Here is a 19,189-nt window from a genome sequence, read left to right on the forward strand (position 1 = left end):
CTCTCTTTCTCTCTCTCTCTCTCTCTCTCTCTCTCTCTCTCTCTCTCTCTCTCTCTCTCTCTCTCTCTCTCTCTCTCCTTTGATTGGAATCAAGGTCAGAACTGCTTTATGCATCCCAAAACAAACAGGATGCCCTGTCTTCCCCAGTGTGGCCATTTTCCAAAGCCTGGCTTCATTTCATCTGCCCTGACTTTGTCCTGTTTGTCCTGACTTGTCAACCCATTTAAGGGAAAAAAAAAAAAAGCAGTAAAAAGCAGTTTTATTGGTGAGTTTTTATAAGGCAGCTGTAGGTGATTTTTGAGGAATGAAGATGGTTACCTGATGGCATACAGTAGAGGTGCGTGGTGGAACGCGCCTTTCCTGATCTATGCCTCCCATCTGCTAGTGGGCTCGGACCCCCCAGCATCTAAGATCCAGATTTGGGGTGGGGCACTGCTTTTGAAAGTCTTCCCAATGCTCTCCACGTGACCTTAATGCAGTCAGGACCGAGAGTGGCCGGCCTAGGCTCTATCTCACAGCTAAGCAGGACTTGGCCTCAAAGCCAGGCCCTGCAGGTGACTAGATTTTCAGTTTTCAACTTCTTGTCCTGTCTGAACCACTCCGTCACAGGCTGGGGGCACTCACAGACCCCTTCCCTTTGACTACTGCCAGCAGACACTTGTCTTCCTCTGTCTACCTAGTCCCTCAGCACAGACAGGCTAATGCTTGGGTTGTTGTGTAACTAAATGCAGCCTGTCTTAGTTGGCTTTCTGTTGCTATTGTAAAACCCTGACCAAAAACAACTTGGGAGAGGAAAGGGTTTATTTCTTCTTACACTTAATAGTTCATCATCAGGGCAAGCACAGACTGGAAGAAGGCCGCTTACTGGCTTGACCCCTCTGACTTAATCCTACCTTCCTATTCAGGATCATCTGCCCAGGGTAGCACCGCTCACAGTAGGCTGGGCCCTCCCACGCCAATCATCAATCAGGAAACATCCCAGATAATAATGCCTACGGGCCAGTCTGATGGAGAAAATTCCTCGATTGACATTCCCTCTTCCCAGATGACTCAAGCTTGTGTTGACAAACTAACCAGCACAGGGTCCTCCAAGCACAACAGCCATTGACATCTTGATGAGACCAGCTGTCACACTAAGGACATCAGGCCTGTTGCCTTCACAGGAAGGGTCTAATGACACTCCCCCACCCCAGATTCCTTCCTAGAAAGCCCTCTGTCCTAGCTGCATTTGATCTCCTGGTCTGGTCATGGAGGGGAGAGAGGGTATAGAGTATGGTGTGGGGAAAGAGGACCGTCCTCTACACAGCTACGGGCAGCTCATCGACCACCCTGGAGAGGGACTTTTTGATGACGTAGATGTTTGAGGATCACGCAGGCCAGTAAGTAACATCAACAAGCTTATCGGTTTGCCAAGGTGGATTTTTGTGATCCTTTGCTTTCCTTGTTAACTCCCCAGGAGCTGGTCACACACTTGTTAAATTGCACTTCCCCTTGCTGGACTCCAGAGGGCACTGGAGAGCAGACTTCTCACTGAAAGAGGAAGAAGGAACTCTGGCGTGCTCCGAGAAACCAGGTGAAATCTTGGTGGAAATGTGGTCCGGTACCAATGAGACAACTGTCCAAGCTTAACAGAGAAATGAATCTACCTCCTAAAATTCGCTTAATGGCCAGGAAAGTCTTAAGTTTCTTTGAATATGTGATGTAGTGGACTTACATGCAAGTCGTGAATAAGTCTGAACTCAGAATATGATTTTTGTTTTGTTTGAGAAGGGGTAGCCCAAAGTGGCCCCGAACTCTCTGTGTTGCCAAGGATGACCTTGAACTTCTGATCCTCCTGCCTCCACCTCAGTCCTGGCGTTCCAAGCACAGACCACCATGTCCAGCTGACATGATACTGAGGTCAAATCCCAGGCCTCGTACACGCTAGGGGCTCACCGTACCCACTGAGCCACATCCCCAGACGCTTAAGCAAAATGATACACGGCAAGAGACACTTGAACATTTTATCCATGTTTAACTGACAGTGTGACGTCTCGTGAAAGGGTTTAAATAAATAGATTAAGGCTTGGAAGGACTGCTTTCCAACACGGCAGTTCACAGTCTGGAGCCATCAACAGTCTCTCATGGTGTCCCAGATTTTCTCTCTCTCTCCATTCAGTGTGTATTCATTCATGTTTTCCCCTCTACCTTTGCCGGATGTCAGTTTTGGTAGTTGCAGAAAAGTGGCTGGCCAGAGTGGAAGGACATTTTCTCCTCCTGGGAAGCTCTCACGAGTCAGTGACACAACTTTCAAAGAAATCTGAGCAAAGAAGCGAACAGCTCATAACAGCAAGAAAAGATGAAGACCGCCTTGGGGGCCCTGGGCAGGGAAATGGTTTTCATATCTCACACGCCAGCACGGCATCCTTAAACAAAGGGGCATAACACGCCTGCCACCTACAAAGAAGCTGGCTGAGAGCAGGCTCACCCAGACGGCCCATGAAGGCTTTCCACATGGAACCCTTCTGTCACGGCCTCCAGCAGGTGCCACTCAAGGTACCAGGGATATGCCAGGCCTCTAGGTCATTGGGAAGACCCTGCAGCCCGCTGAGCAGGCTGCCCCACTTATCAGACTGGTGGCACCAGTCCCCACATGCCCATGAACCGTCCACCGTGGAGAGGCTGACATGCTTTCTTGCAAGAAGAGAAACAGATGCTGCCGGTCTGTGTGTGTTGATGGACTCCAGAGGTGCTAGATAGACTCCAGAATCCAGTCGCTGCCAGAGAGGTGGCTCCCAGGCAGTGAAGAGTCCCGGGGAGGGCCTCGGCCCTGGCCTTCTCGGAGCGAGCCCTGCTCCCGGAAGTCCTCATCGTCATCGAAGAAGCCGTTCTCCAGAGCATAGGCGCAGTCCAGGCTGGAGGCCGCCTGGCACGCTCCCTTGTACTCCTGAATGGACTCATAGAGGCTGTACAGTTGGCAGAGCAAGGACATGTCCAGCTGTCGCAGGCCAACCTTGAAGGAAAGGAGGGGAGGCGAAAGCCAAGTCAGTGCTGAGATTTAATTGCAGTTGAACAGCCAACTAGAACTCTTTCTAGGCTAGCCAGCACGTTCCTTCCCTCAGAAAGGCTAAAGGCAGCATCAGTGGGATGCCGCAGAGCTCCAATCCAGGCAGACACATCCTTCACTGGGCTGCGCCATACCTCGGACCTGAGTGAGGGAGTCCATACTTGGCGGCAGTGAGCCCAGCCTGAATTTGCCCCGGGGCTACAGACACACCCAACGAAGCAACAGCAGTGCATGTTCTGGGCGCCGCCGCTGGTTCATTATGGACACCAAGTCCCAGAGACATTACTGCTCCCCACAGCCACACTCAGAAGACCCACACATGACTTCTTTGCAACCCTGGCCAGACTCCACTTTGCTGTTCTCAGACAGTGGATTCCCCCTGGCCAGGGACAGGATCTCACCAGTCAGTGTGACATGCTGCCCCTGTAGCAACCTCCTCTGCCTCAGGGTTTTCCAGGCCTGGGAGTTCAGATGCTCTCTCTTCTAGACAGGGCTAGTGTGATCCCTCCCCCAAGACGATGAACTATGAAAAACCTGAAAATGCAGCCTTATATCAAGCCTTCTGGAAACTTCACAGAAATAAGTGGCAGGGGCCAAGGAATGTGTGGGAACGTCATGCATCTGTTGTCCAGCTTCGCCTTCCTCTCTCCCTACTGCCTGCCCTGTGACAAAAAGCAGCTAGGTCTGGAAAGGCATGGGTTCCATCGATCCTAAACCCAGGAAGAGGATGATGGTTAGAGCTGCAGGGGACCTGCACACCTGAGCCTTTAACAGGCCAAGAATGGTGCTGGGGGCCAGCCACCTGTGTCAGACAAGATGAAAGCTACCATCACAATGGCCCAGCGAAAGAGTCCTGTAGGACCAGTCTTGGGATGCTAACCTCAGGCTCAAGGAGGGCAGCTCGCCAATGCTCTCTGGGATTTCAAACAGACGTTACCTTGTGACACAAAGTCACGACCTCTCAGGTGTCCATCCTGCAGAGCCCTCCACACTAGGTGTGACCACCCCTCATGCAAACAGACCCGATGTCACTCTCAACCCCGCTTTAGGTATCTGAAGGCAGGCCACACCATGTGGCCCCCAAAGAGCAGTCAGTTTAGGTGTGATAGAGCATGGCTGACATCCCAGACTTGGGAAGCTGAGGCAGGAGGATCGTGAGTTTGAGGCCAGCCTGAGCTACCTAGTGATAGCATCAGAAAACAAAGCAGCCTAGCCTGTTGGCTGTTTGTATTGGGATGGTCTAGCCAAATCCTTCCTCTGCATGGCTCCTAAGTTCCAGAACTCTATCGCAGATATTAATACAGCCTCCACGGCTTGAGCTCTGACTAAGTACTTAAATATGTCTGTCTGCTCCCAGATTTAACTCTGATAAAGCCACACCTGCTAAACTCACACCTGTGTTTGCTTTGTTATCTGAGAGGCTCATCTGACATGTCTCCTACCCAGCCACTCTCCACATCACGTGAAAGACACTAGAATCTGCTTCTCATGTCGAGAACAGACCACAAAAAGACCAAACGAGCTCTGAGCAAAGGGTGATGTTCACCTTCTGGGGTCCCATGGGGTCAGCCCTTGGTGAGACAGAAGCCTCAGCACCACGGGCTCTCAAGCTCTGTTGGGTGACAAGGTCCTGATCCCGCGACACCCAAGACTCACGAAGCAAAATCTTCCTGGATTCCCACGGACATGCCCCGCACCAGGCGGTGAGTGGAGACTCTGAACGGAGCTGCCTACACTGGCACACAGGAATGATTCACAGAGCTGCCCTGTCATTGGGTGTGACGGTGGCCTAGAAACAACTGACCCACCTAGAGACCCAGCATGGTCCTGACACGCCCGTTACACAGCCCAACATGTGCCCAGTGCATAGGCAGATCATACCTCAACACAGAGGTAGATGAGCACACCTGCTCAGCTCCTCATGGCAGCTGCTCCAGGCACAAGGCCCACTTCCTCCCGCTAGGCAGTATTTCCCTGAAGAGGTGAGAGACACTGACATTCTAGCCTCGGTTGGTGCTCTTCAGCATAGGCGTTCTAGCTGAATGAACACAAAAGACCTGTCCTGGTGTAGGGTCACGTTAGAGTGGGAACTGTCCCTACAACCCTCAGGTGGTCTAGAGGCCATGGCTGGACAGGCAATGCTGTGTGCTCATAGCACACCTGCATGGCTCCTGCCACGTCATCAGCTAGAGAGGAGCACAGTGGGCCAGCCTGGGCTCCTCCAGAAGCTAGAGAGGAGCACAGAGCACAGTGGGCCAGCCTGGGCTCCTCCAGAAGCTCTTCGCTTAGGGGTCTGTTGAGGGACAAGGAGGCGAGCATGCCCCGGGACTGAACTGTGGGACATAATGAAGTCCCCCATGTGCAAGAGTAGCTTGCCCTTCTGGAACCAAAGTGTTAAGGAATTGTCCCCGTCCTTACCCATAAGCCAGCCCCTAACACCTGTCACCTGCCATCTCTTGCATGTCCCTGCAGGACAGCACTGCAGGACTTAGAAATGACAGCTTCCTTCTGGAGACATCTTGAAAACTTTAGGCTCATTTAAACAAACCATAGTCACCTCAGCCCCTGTGATTTCCCATCCCTTATTGTGACTTGTAAGATAGGATAAGGGCCGGCTCACTGCAAGCAGCTTATCCTTTTTCTCCTCTTCTCAGGCTGCCGGTTTCCTCTCTGCCAGGCTCTCTCCTCACCCTCCGGCTGCCAGATGGGCCCAGCACATTCTTCCCACCAGAATCTGCTTCCTTTCACTGGGCAGCAGCTCTCAGCCTGTGGGTCTTGACCCCTTTGGGCGTTGCATATCAGACAGTGACAGTTATGAAGCGGCAAAAAAAGAAAATTTTATGGTTGGGGGTCACCACGACAAGAGGAACTGTATTAAAGGGTCACAGGATTAGGAAGTGGTTCTCACCACTGCCCTAGGGGAACTTAACAATAGGCTCGGTTGCAGAAACAGTCTCAGACAGGGTGGTGGCTCCCTGCTGGGTTGAAGGTCTCTAAAGTCCCAGAAACTCAGTGAGGCTGTGGTAGGGGAGGGGTTTATCACTAGGGGGCTGGGCTTAGAGGCCTGGAAGCTTTTCTTTCTTTAGACTGGTTCCCCTGCGCCCTGACTGACCTTAACTCACTTACAGCAGGAGATGACCTTGGATTCCTAGTCCTCCTGTTTCTGCCTCCCAAGTGCTTAAAGGGCAGGTACTCACCACCACCCTCTGCTCAGAGGAGCCCTACAAAGGAATCTTGGGGCCCGGGAGATGGCTCAGTCTGTAAAGTGCTTGCTAAGCAAACATGACCTCAGTCTGGATCCCCAACCACACTTAGAAAAGCCACACACAGACAGGCATGATGGTCAGCTAGCTGGCTTCTTTCTGAGCTAGCAGGTATTCCCCCTAGCAGCTGGCTCCAGACACTATGCACTATATTGGTAAAATCGAACTTAATTAAAAACAGCACACACCTTTGATCCTAGCACTGGGGAGGCAGAGTCAGGAGGATCTCTGTGAGTCCAAGGCTAGCCTGGTCTACAGAGTGAGTCCCAACTGGAGATACATGAGACCTTGTCTCCAAATAAATAAATAAATAAATAAAATTGCACCTTTTTGGAATAAGTCCCTTATCTTAATAAGCTTGTTACCTCGTTATGCCAGTGGGACCCCAACCTCCACAATGGTGTGCCAAGAACAGTCTTCCTGAGCTCCACAGTATAAAGTATTTCTCATTCAAGGTTCAAAATCAGACAAAAAAAAAAAATCAAGAATAATACACTACTTTATTTACAAAACTAAACAGGAAAGCAACTTCTTCCCAAACGCAGTGAAGAGTCAAAGCAAAACAAACACCCAGGGAAATGTTCTTATTGCTGGCCAGGAGGAGGAGGAGAAAAGCAGGCAATGGGGGGGGGGGGGGCGTGCTGGAGGAGTCCTAGCCTGTATGTATCACACAAACCTCTAGGAGATGATGCCCACTGTCCCTTGTCAGGTTTAAAAAATTATTGTGTGCTGGGTGGTGGTGGTGCTCACCTTTAGTCCCAGCACTCAGGAGGCAGAGTCAAGCCTGAAATCCCAGCTCGCAGGAGGGTGCCTGAGGCAGCTTGTCTTGCCAAAATCAGCAAGCTCCAGGTTCAGTGAGAAACTTATATAAATAAATAAGTAAACATTTGTTTATTTGTTTGTTTGTTTTATTTTTTGAAACAAGGTTTCTCTACGCCCTGAAACTTGCTATGTAGGTGGGGCTGGCCTCAAACTCTGTGATCCACCTGCCTCTGCCCCCAAGTGCTGGGATTAAAGACAGGTACCACCACACCCAGCCCAAAATAAATATTTGTTTAAAACAAAACAAAACGAAGTAAACAAACCAAAAAACCCCTGCCGCTGGGTGCAGTGGTGTGTTCCTATAATTCTAACTACTCAGGAGGCTGAGGGAAGAGGATCAGGACTCACAGGCCAGGCTAGGTACAATTCAACTGAAGGCCGAAGGCCGGGAGTGGTGGGCACACCTTTAATCCCAACAAGGGGGTCGGGGTGGGGTGCGGAGGAGCAGGCACATCTTTAAGCTCAAGGCCAGACTGGCTTACAAAGCAAATTCCAGGACAACTAAGGCTGTTACACAGAAAAACCCTGTTTTGAAAAACTAAACAAAATATTCAGCTGGAAAACAAACAAAACTGTCATCCAGCCAGATAGGAGAATTGCTAATTCCCGTGTGTGGCTCTATCTGTAAGACACATTTCTGGAAAAGACAAGTTAGGGAGAAGGCCCAGGTGGCGGCAAGGGTGGACTGGGGTGAGGCGGCAGACATACAAGTCAGTTCCATCACACCCAACCTCAGAGCACACATCTGAAGCCAGGTTAAAACGGCCGTGAGACGGGCCTGCAGGAGATCCTCTGGTCAGGCCAAGAGAGCTCAGTCAGTGTCCCGAATCCCAGGCCTGCAGAACTATTAAGGCAGGTCAGGACATGGCCATCCGGCCATCACACTGCCAAGGTCCTAGGTCCCTCTCGTGCCTTCAAAACCAGTGCGCACGGCTGAGAGGATAACTCCTAAGAGTCATCTCTCTGCAAGCAGAAAGACCTGCAAAGAACCTGTGTGCCCAAAGCGGGTGTGGTACAGGAGTCGGCTACACAGTCCTGGAGAGACAGAGAAAGGAGGACCCCTGGGTCGGCCAGCCAGCCTAGCCTCTTCAGTGAGAGACCCCGTGTCAGGAGCAAAAACAGTGGATGCCACTTGAGGAACAACCCCCAACCTCCACATGGACCCACGTGCAGGGTCCCCCACTCTCACGAACAAAAGAGCACCACAATTTTCCCTGGTGTTTTGCAAAAACGCTGTTTTAGGGTTTTTTAAGGAAATGAAGTTACAGGGCCAGAGGGCAGGTCCAGACTCAATTCCATGGGTATTGTGAAACTGGCCTCCAAAATGAAGTGCACCAGCCTCTGCCAGGCAGTTTAGGTTCAGCACAATCGTTTTTAAATGCGCGGTTACAAAGGATGCTGAGCACTGCAGTGTGTCCTGGATGGTGTTTCCTGGTTTCTGTCACTAGCCTCAAACTCACAGTGACACTCCTGCCTCAGCTTCCAGGGTGATGAGGTTACAGCTATGAGCCACTAGGCCTGGCTTACACAGCCTCTCGCCACATTTTCCTCTTCAGTATGGTCCCTTAGTCATCTGTCTACTTGCTCCTGGCTGGAACAGACCTGGCTTCCCATAGATTACCCCGTACTATGGAGCTCTGGTCACAGGGAACAGGTCTGCTCCTCTGACCAAAGACACCACTTCTCATCCCGTATAAAGACTCAGAATATTTAGGCCTACAAGACCAGGCAGCCATGGCTCTCAGAGCCAGAGAAGTGAAATAACACAGCAAATAGAAATGAACAGGGTTGGGCTGACCAGATGGCTCGGCAGCAAGGAGGTTTCTTGCCGAGCCTGGTGACCTGAGTTCGATCCCTAGGACCCACAGGGTAGAAGGAGGGAACTGACCCTTGCGAAGTGTCCTTTGACCTCCACAGGCACAAGACATGTTTACACGTGACACATATGTACACACATGCACAGACTTAAATATGAACAAATAGTAATAAAATGAACAAGGCTTAGTGAGTGTCTGTTGCCCTGGGAGGCAGGCCTGGATGTTTGTCTCCTGAGTACTGAGAACAACCGTCCCAGTGTCACACGTCTGCAGCACAGGGACCAGCACAGGAAGCAATGAAGCAGTGAGTGACCTTTATGGAAACCAGCGGGAGGGAGGCAACAGTGTCTGAGGACTCAGCTAGCACTGGCATCGGGCACGTATCTGACTGGCTGACTTCCTGCTCAGCCTGCCTATGTGGTTTCTGTCACAGGACCATGGAAGGTCTGGAATCCACAGGGAGCGAAACGTCAAAGCTCCCAGCTGCGGCTAGCCGTGGCATGGCTGTCTCTCAGACACCTCCCACCCAGCGGTAAAGAGCCAGGATAAAGCAGGGACCAAGCCCCAGGACAAAGGGGTAGGTGTGGGAGGCACCAGCATCCTTGAGATGCAGCAGTGACTGCCTAGGCTGCTGCTCCTGGGAGTCCTCCGCAGATGAAGAGACACCCACCCAGTGTGCCGAAAGCGAAAGCTGGGCACTGACATTAGCATGCAACAGATGGGAGCCTTAACTCAACGGGGAAGAGGCAGGAGCAACCGACGAAGCACTGGAGCGTTCAGTCAGTGAGCATGAACCTGAGGTGCTCCACAGAAAGGTAAATGGGTCGAAGTCCAGCAGTCTGGGACACCCAATATCCCCTGGCATCTCCTGCTCTCCTGTTTGCCCTCAGCCCTGTGCAGCATTCTACAATGCTCACTCGGGCAACATACAGTGTGTGACCCCACCATTCTGTTGAGAACATAACAAACTCGCGTGTGTGCGTGTGTGTGCCTGTGGGCTTGCCAGAGGTCAGAGGTCGACATCAAAGTCTCCTCAGTGTCGTCGCTAGCTTGTTCTCTGAGACAGTCTCCCATTGAACCTGGAGCCGCCTGCTTTGGACAGGCCGGCCAGTGAGCCTCTGAGGTTCCTTTGTCTCCAGCCCTGGAGCTGGCATTACAGGTTCCCGCTGCCATGTCTGGCTCTTCTGTGCCTTCTGGGGATCCAAACTCAAGTCCTCACGCTCACACAGCAGGCGCTTTGTACCCAGTGAGCATCTTCCCAGCCCTGTAACGAATGCTTTAAAAAGACCTTTTCAGGCTGGGCATCACCGTGGTGCACGCCTGTAATCCTAGCATCTGGGAGGCAGAGACGCAAGGTCTCAGTCAGGCTGGCCTACATAGTAAGACTTGGTCTCAAAAAAAAAAAAAAAAAAAAAAAAAAGCAAACAATCTAAGATGGTTTATGCCTATACCAGGACCACAAGAGGACCAAGAGTCAAGGTCAGCCTTAGCTACATAGTTCAAAGTGAACCTGGGCTATCTGAGATCCCATCTCAAAAATAATAATATAAATAAATACTGTTAAAAGAGAGTTCTAGGCCAGGCAGGGCTATATGATAAGACAGTCTCAAAAAAGCTCAATACATAAAAGGGTTTTTGTTTTGATTTGTTTTTAATGATTGCTTTTACAGTCAATAAGCACTGGTGTGACCTTTGGACCTTTCAAAGTGGACTCTCTCCTGGAGGCTACAGGGACTCAGAGTGACAAAACCTCATAGACGTGGGGTTACTAGAACAGGAAGTAACATGCCTTGAAGCCACAACTCTGAGGAGAGCACAGTGTTAACCAGCTAGGGGCTGAGCACAGTGTTAACCAGCTAGGGACTGACTGAGCACAGTGTTAACCAGCTAGGGACTGACTGAGTACAGTGTTAACCAGCTAGGGGCTGAGCACAGTGTTAACCAGCTAGGGGCTGAGCACAGTGTTAACCAGCTAGGGACTAAGTACAGTGATAACCAGCTAGGGACTGAGCACAGTGTTAACCAGCTAGGGACTGAGCACAGTGTTAACCAGCTAGGGACTGAGCACAGTGTTAACCAGCTAGGGACTGAGCCTCTGCCCACACAGGGCTCCTGCCCTCTCCAATCTGTGTAACAATGCCCCTGACTCTTATTAGTGTCCCTCCTTTGAAGTGACACTTGCGCCCTCCGCTCCAACCAGGTCTCTTCCAGCCTCCGACTCTGCATCTGAACTGTTTGGCACCCTCCTCTACTGAAAGAATGGCATGAACCCTCAAAAGCCACTCCCCTAACACCCACAATGCTGTAAAAAACTTCCTTTTCACCCCTTCACATGGTTCAAAATGACACAGCACTGCCACACGCATTCCCTGAAGACCCAACAATACAGTCATCGCAACATGCTTTCAGCACGCACCCTCCAAAACTGCAGAGTACACGGTGAAGCAGGTGTGTGTGTTTCGTGTGCACGCGTGTACAGATCATACGGGGCAATGATCAGACAGAGCTGCGGAGCCCAAGAGACACAGCAAAGGTTTAACTCATGGGAGTTCAACTCTCAGCAGCTGGTTTTTGAAAATATAATTAGAACCTGGAGAGATGGCGCGGAGATCAGCAACTCAGACTGTTCTGGCTCCAGCACCGGGTCAGATAGCTCAGTCCACCTGGAAATCCGGCTCCTTCTGGCCTCCCAGGGACTTGCACTCATGTCTCAAGCATACATACACTCATACATTTAATTAAAAATAGTAAAAATAAGTCTAAAAGAGACTTTAAAAAAAACAACAAAGAAAATAAACTGGGAGTAGTGGTGAATGTCTCTAAGACCAGCACTCAGAAGGCAGAGGCAGGTAGATTTCTCTCAGTTCCAGGTCAGCCAAGGGCTATATAGTGAGACCCTGTCTCAATAAAGAAAACTGAAGTCAGGCAGTGGTGGCACACGCCTTTAATTCCAGCACTCGGGAGGTAGAGGCAGGTGGATCTCTGTGAATTCGAGGCCAGCCTGGTCTACAGTGCTAATTCCAAGACAGCCAGCACTGTTATACAGGGAAACCCTGTCTTGAAATACAAAACAATACAAAAAAGATTGAGAAGGAGGAAGAGGAGGAAAAATAATATAAAATATATGTAGAGTGCCTCTTCCATGAAGAATTTACAAGGTGTGAGGGTTAGTTCAAGTTATCAACACGACACTACCTAGAACCCTAGAGAAGAAAGTCTCAAACGCTGCTGTCTAGATTAGGTTGGTCTGTGGAGAATCGCCTTGAATGCTAATTGCTGTGGGAATTAGCACATAGGCCCCAGCCCACTGCAGGCAGACACCATTCCCTAGGCAGGGGATCCTGAACTGAGTTAAGTGCAGAGGAGTGGGGCTGAACACTAACAAACACCCATTCCCTCATTCTCCCTGCTTGGAACTATGGACCTAACTAACTGCTTTAGGTGCTTATGGCTTTGACATCCCAAAGCGACAGACTGTGACTTGGAACTGCAAGATGAATACATTCTTCCCTAAATTGCTTTTCGAGGGTTTTTATCCCAGCCACAGAGGTGACACTAGAACACAAGGATTTCGACAACGTACAGAAAGCACTTGGTTTTTGTTTGTTTACGATAGGGTCTTGTGTAGCCAAGGTTGCCCTCAAGTTTATAATCCTTCTTCCTCAGCTTCCCTCCTAGTGAGAGAGAGCGCAGGTGCACCCTACCACATCAGGGTATACATGCAACAAGAATACTTGCATGCACTCAGAATATTTGCACATATCAAACTATTAGCAGGATCTCTCTCTGTGCTAGACTGTGATACGGGGAGATTTGCTCGATGTTGAACCTGAACACAGGATCTTGGAATTAAAACCGACTGTCAACAGGGTCTTGAACTACCTAGGAGATAAATGTCTAGGAACTTCTGAGGGAGTATCTAGACTGGGTTAATTGGGGTTAATTAATTAACTGGGAAGACCCATCCTACCCGTGCATAGTAGTATTTCGCCATGGCCTTGGATCCCCGGCTGGAAAGGAGGAAACCAAGCTGAGGACCAGCATTCAGCTCTTTGCATCCTGAGTACAGACTAATGCCACCAGCTGCCCCAAGTCCCTGCCAGCATGCTTTCCTCACCGCCATGAACTGTACCCTGGAAAAGGGAGCCACGATAAGTGCCCCCTTACCTTGCTTTTGTCAGAGCAATGAGGCCCAGCTTTAGGGCTGTGGTTTTTAATTGCTGTCTTTCAAAATACTCCACTAGTAAACAAACAAAACCCTGGGTCATCTCTGATTCACTTTTTCCTTATCAGCTCTAAGGACCCATTAGCCATTCTTATGATTTGAGGGGGTTTGTTGCCAATAATCTGGCTTCCACTCTACCCATCCCTCCCGGGTGCACCTAGGGCATTTTCCATGAGCCTCCTGTACCTGTTGCTCATCTCAAAGTCCCCAGTCCTGCTGATGACCTGTCTGTGACCCAGGCTTCCGGTAGCCACAGGGCCACCCTCCTAATTGTCTCCTGTTCAAACTCCTGTCAGTCAAGCTGGAGGCTCACTGCTGTCCTTTCTGCTCACTTGAGGCCTTCCCACCTCTGACTCTGCATCCCCAAAAGAAGGGGGTCCTCCTCAGTCCGGAGGACCTCCCTCTTTGTATGCTCAATCCGGGGGAACACTCCCTCTTTCTATGCTCATACGGGGCTTTTTCCCTCAGGATTAGTCAGTCGGTCCTGACATGGAATTATATCCTCACCGCAGATTTGACCTCAGGCCTTCAAATTAAATAGATCAACACAGACATTCCGCAGAAGGCTCTGGAATGAAAACCCATTCTTGTCAAGCAAGACATGAGTGGTCGCAGAACCCTCAGTGTTCCCTCAGGTCAGTAAGTCTCTTGACCTCCGAACAGACTGAAAATCCTGTGATGAGTTCCTGAGAGGGCCTGTCAGGGCCTGCAGCCAAACCCTACCTTTAACACTGTTGTCAGGCAGACTGACAGCCGCTCATTTCCTACAGTTGAGCTTCGGAGCTCCCGCCCAGGGCATAATTATAAGGTTCTGTACCTTAGTCACACCAGGAGGGACCTGGGAAATCCCTTCGGGAATGCAGCCAGGCTCCCAAGTCTCCCTAGCGTGTTTCTAGAGCACAGCTTCACAGCCAGGAGACACCCTGCGCCCTGCATCTTATGCAAGAAAAAAATAAACAAAAAACCCAAACACCTGGGGGCCAGTCTTCTTATTTCACCCAGAGGTTCATGTTATGTCCAAGTTCAGGTCATAAACACACTAGGAAGGGGTGTGTTTAATCGATTGCAATTTGAAGGATGTGCTAGACTCAGGATAATGATTATTAATAAAGAAAAGTGGGAAGTTTGGAACTCTGAAGGCTCTGTAAAAATTAGGAAAATCTTTTCAGGGAGAATTAGACATCATTTCCGTGATGAAAAAGTGTTAAGATTATATAGTGGCTGGGGAGTAATGGTGCACGCCTTTAATCCTAGCATTTAGGAGGCAGAGGCAGGCTGAACCTTGTGAGTCCAAGGCCAGCCTGGTCTACATAGTGAGTTCCAGGACAGCCAAAACTATACGGAGAAACCTTGTCTCAAAAACCCAAAAGAATGTATAGTGGATTCAATTAAGTCTTAGTTTGCAGGGCAGATCATGCTCCTTTAAGAAGAAGGCAGAAGAGGAATTTTCCTAAACCATATGTCAAATGCACTAGACGATTGAAGGATCTCCTCTTAGCTTTCTTTGGCAAACTTACTCTTAGAATAAAAAGTTTTCTTAGATTTCTTTAGTGTTTACCTGGCCCAGTGAATCTTGGACTAGCAGAAAGGAAACAGGGCAGAGTCTTGAGTGGATGCCTCTGTCCCACCCTACCTGGCCGGCCACAGGAAGCAAGCTGGGACAGGGCTCCCTGTGGCCCAAATCCCTGTCCTAGCGTCACCCTGAATCGCGCGTCCTGGTCCAGGAACACCTACTGCACTTCTCAGGACGGAGAAAAACTAAACCCCATTGTTTGAGACCAGACGTAAGGACTTCACCCGGCCGGAGCACGGCTTCCGTGCCGGTAATCGGATTCCTGGCGGGCAGCCGGGGAGGGGCCCGGCCATCCATCTGTTGTCCACACCGACCCGCAGGCTCGCAGGAAGCCTGTTCCTCCTGGGACCAGGCAGGCAGACCACGCCGCGCCCTGGCCTGGCCCAGGAGAACCTCAGCATCTAAGGCTGCCCTGCGCGTGGATAACCAGCAGCGGGAAGTCCGAGAGGGAAGCACGAGCTTCCACGGACCAGAGGGGACTGTCCCCCGACGGGACCCACGGCGCTAGATCCTTACCATCTCCTTGCGCAACAGCGCCAGCGCGGCGTCCAGGTTGGGGGGCTTGGTCCGGGTCCCCGCAGCCCGCGCCCCGCCGCCGCCCGCGCCCCCTCGGCTTAGCTCGTCCTGGATGCGCGACTTCTGCGCGTACAGCCGCTCCAGGTGTCGCCAGCCGCCCGCCGCGCCGCCCGCCGCCGAATGCAGCAGCCCGCTCAGGCTTTTCGGTAGCGGTGGCAGCCCGTCTACCCGCAGCCCCCCAGCCGTGCCCGCAGACCCTGCCCCACTCATCTTGCTGCCGCGCGGACACAGGCGCGCGCAGCTCAGCCGAGGTCCCGGGAGCCCAGCGGGTCCCCACCCACTTCCCGCCCGCCCGAGTACCGCCCGCTGTCCGGCCCCCTGGTCTCCGCCTCTCCTCGGGGCCCGCCCCCCTCCTCGTCTCCCTGCTGCTGTGAGGTGGCGCCCTGAAGGCTCGCTGGCCTCCAGCTCCATTCCCACCCATCTACGTCCCAGACCAACCCCCGCTCCCCCGGGTCACCTTAATTTAAGTCTCAGCTCTGTGAACCAACCCCCTCATGCACTCAGTTCCCCCTTTCTTCATTCACCACAATCTCCAGGAGTCTTCACCTCCCTATAGTCTACCTTCCAGTCCTACTCCAGCTCTGCACCCCACCTCCAGCTGGTCACCTCCCCTCCCCTCTGAACCCCACTTTCAGCGCCAGGCCCACCCGACCAACTCTGCCCCAACTACTCATTCTGCACCCCAATCCCTAGCGGGTTTTTTCTCAGGCTCCTGCTCTCCTCCCTGTCCATGCTCCTGGATGGCCAATTCTGACCTTACTGGCTTAACTCTGAAACTGCGTCTATGAACCGACGGGCCCAGTTCCAGCACCGAGAACCGCACACAGTGTTTATTCACAGGGTCTTGTTCGCCTTCTCCTGGATGTCAAGGTTTCCCGAACTTCAGCAGTCAAGAACACCCATCTCGCTTTGTTCACTCTTAAAGAAATGAACCAACTTGTCTTTCACTCCAGCCAAGAACACTAGACTAACCCTAAATAGAAATGTCAAGGAATAAACGACCCCGCTCCACCTGGTGGAAGGAGAGAACCGACTCCTACAAGTGATCTGACTTGAACACACCATCGTGACATACGTACACAAACATACGCTAAAATAATTACGTGAAAAAATGAAAAGCGACGTGTCAAGGAGTTAGAGAGAGATGTTGAATCTCGGGAACTCTTTACCAACTTTAGCAAGAATAAGTGAAACTACGCCTTAAAGAGACGAGTCAAAGACAGGCTCTGCCCTTCCAGGAAGACTCAACCCTTAGCAAAAGATCAGCTCAGATTCAAGATGAGGAAATCCTAATTCTGCTCAACAGCAGAAAGCCAGTAGGGGTAACTTTAGTGCCCATGGCTACTGAGTTTAATTATAAAGGGACTGAATGATTCTGAATTAATCCAGTAGGACCATAATGTTTCAGGGGCTACAGATGCCTATTATAAAGGCACCCTCTATCTTTGGGGGCTTTCTGTCTCTCTTCATGGAGCCCACCCCAAAATCAATCTGGGAAACTGGTGTTAGACCCAGTCAGCCAGTGAGAAGGTTAGGTGGTGAGATCTGAGGGCACCCTGGAGACAACCTACCCACCTGCCCACAATTCCCCAGGCATTCCGTGTCTCAGCCACATGCCCAAACCCTAGGCAGTTTTTCATCATCTGCCTGTTAAGCAATGGAGAGTCTGAAATGGCCTGGGAGGGAGGAATAGGGAGGGGAGGGGTGGAAAACATTAGACCTGCCTTTCACAACCTGACCTGAATTCTTTTTCACCCACCGCCTTACTGCCTCTGTAGAAGACCTAGCAGAAAGGCCAGGGGAGTTGAGAGAGCAACAGGAAACATTTCAAAGCAACTGAGGCACCAAAGCTGTCTTAAAGTACATCTTCCCAAGGAAGGAGGATGCTGAGGGACCAAGGATCCCTTAGTGAGTTAGGGAACAGCCTAGAACCCTTTGTGGCTGGACAACCTGGTCAATGCGAGCCACAGGATTTAAGGTAGACCCCACCTTCTGGTGTGTACTCAAGGTAGTGAGCATAATCAAGTCCCGTCAGCAAATAACGCCCCAAGATGAATAGACATCGCTACAGAATTAATTCAGCACTGATAAGGACTACATGAATAAACCAGACACAATTATGCAACAGTCAACCAAATATTTTGACACCCGTGGGAAGTGCCAGTGCTTGCTTGCTTCATTTATTTATTTATTTAACCATGCCAGGGATTAAAGACTGCTTGTACCTGCTGGAAAGGTGCACTGCTGAACTATGCCATCAGGCCCCGTGTGTGCGTGTGTGTATGTGTGTGTGTGTGTGTCCGCGCGCATGTGTGTGTTCGCGCGCATGTGTGTGTGTGTGCATGTGCATAGCAGAAGCCAGGGAATTAATGTCAGGTGTCTTTCACTGAATTTTATTTTATTTTTGTGCATGTGCACACTTTGGGGTCAGAGGACATCTTTCAGGAAAGCCACTGTGTGGATTCCAGGGGTCAAACTAAGGTCGCCGGGCTTGCCATCAAACACTTTTACCTCCACCTTTTCAGAGACAAGTCGTCTCGTGAACCTGGAGCCTGCCTGTCAACTAGACTGACGGCCCAGCGAGCTCCAGGGGTCCTGCTGCCTCTGTCTTCCCAGTCCTGGGTTTATGGATGCCTTCCAACACAGGTCTTTACGTGGGTGCTGGGGAATCCAAAGTCAGGTCCTCATGCTTAGGCGACAAGACTTTTCCTGAATGAACCAGAAGCCCAGCCTTCTCCGTTTTAACGTTCATGTTTATCAAAGGCAAGGGGCATTAAGGCTACTTGGGAGAACTCTGGAATATGCGGCCTTTGCTTTCATCTGATATGCCGTCTCAGTCTGCTGGAGCTACACTAACCAAATACTTCAGACTTAGTTATTTATTAACAGCCAAGTGTACCGCTCCTGGTTCTGAGGCTGGGGGTTCCAAGATCAAGGCACACAGAGAGCCTATGCATCACACAGTGTCACACAGACGGTCTTCTGTGTGTCCTCACAGGGTGGAGGGGTGCTCCCTGGAGCCTCTTTCAGGAGGACACTAATTCCATTCATGAGGTTCCGCCCCCACAACTTAGCGGCTCTCACCAGTCTGTCTATTCTGCCCAGTACCAGAGCCATCAGCCATTCTCCTGCCACGGTGCAGCCAGAGCACGCACCTCCCAGTGTCCTTATGCCAGGTCACATAACCCAAAGCCCTACAGTTGTCCGACAAGGCACTGTCTGCCATCCCTCTGCCTCCTCGCTCTCCTCTAGACACCGACAGCTCATGCTCACTTGCTCGGGGAGGCAGGTGTAAGAAGGCCCCAGCTGCACTTGACAAGCACCGGGTAGCTCCAGGCTTCCTCCCGTACCTCACTGTGAATTGGCTCCTGTCAAAGCTTAAGCCCACGTTAAATTTGGTTAGATGCTTCACATTCTGAACAACAGTGAGCTTTAATCCAGTTATAATTTAATCTCTTTCCGGGGAAGTTTTACAATGGAAGAAGAGTCTGCACCCAAAGTATTAAAACCTACAAAGGCCGAATATGTGTATGGTTAGCTTTCTCCATACTGATTTCCACCATTTTTCATTTGCCTTATTGAGCCTTAATTGGGCAAAGCTATCTGAACCCTTATTGTCTTGTTTTCTGAGACAGGATCCTACCCTGTAATTAAGTCCACCTAGAACTCACTACATGGTGCGGGATAGCCCTGAACGCATACAAATCCTCTGGCCTCGGCCCCTGAATACTGCTGCCATGGTATTATCACACCCTGAATTCTGTCATCGTTTTCGGTGGCAGGGACAGTGGCATCGCTGGCCGCTCTGAGGCTTGCGGTGCCCTGTGGCACTCGTTCTGCAGAGGCATTTTTTGTGTCACATTTCCT

At 50.9% G+C, this 19,189-nt stretch overlaps 1 protein-coding gene across 1 annotated transcript; it reads right to left on the bottom strand.

Moving 5' to 3' along the window:
- Positions 1-1,989: 1,989 nt before the first annotated feature.
- On the bottom strand, positions 1,990-15,583 carry Fam89a (family with sequence similarity 89 member A). Its single transcript, XM_085681898.2, has 2 exons — positions 15,263-15,583; positions 1,990-2,992 (listed from the first exon to the last, which is right to left on the bottom strand). The coding sequence occupies exons 1-2, from the start codon at positions 15,530-15,532 to the stop codon at positions 2,732-2,734; spliced, it is 531 nt and encodes a 176-aa protein (XP_085538024.2). The 5' UTR covers positions 15,533-15,583; the 3' UTR covers positions 1,990-2,731.
- Between the last annotated feature and the right edge of the window lie 3,606 nt (positions 15,584-19,189).

This window comes from Myodes glareolus, chromosome 22, assembly GCF_982192425.1.
Source record: "Myodes glareolus chromosome 22, mMyoGla1.1, whole genome shotgun sequence".
NCBI classification, from domain to species: Eukaryota; Metazoa; Chordata; class Mammalia; order Rodentia; family Cricetidae; genus Myodes; species Myodes glareolus.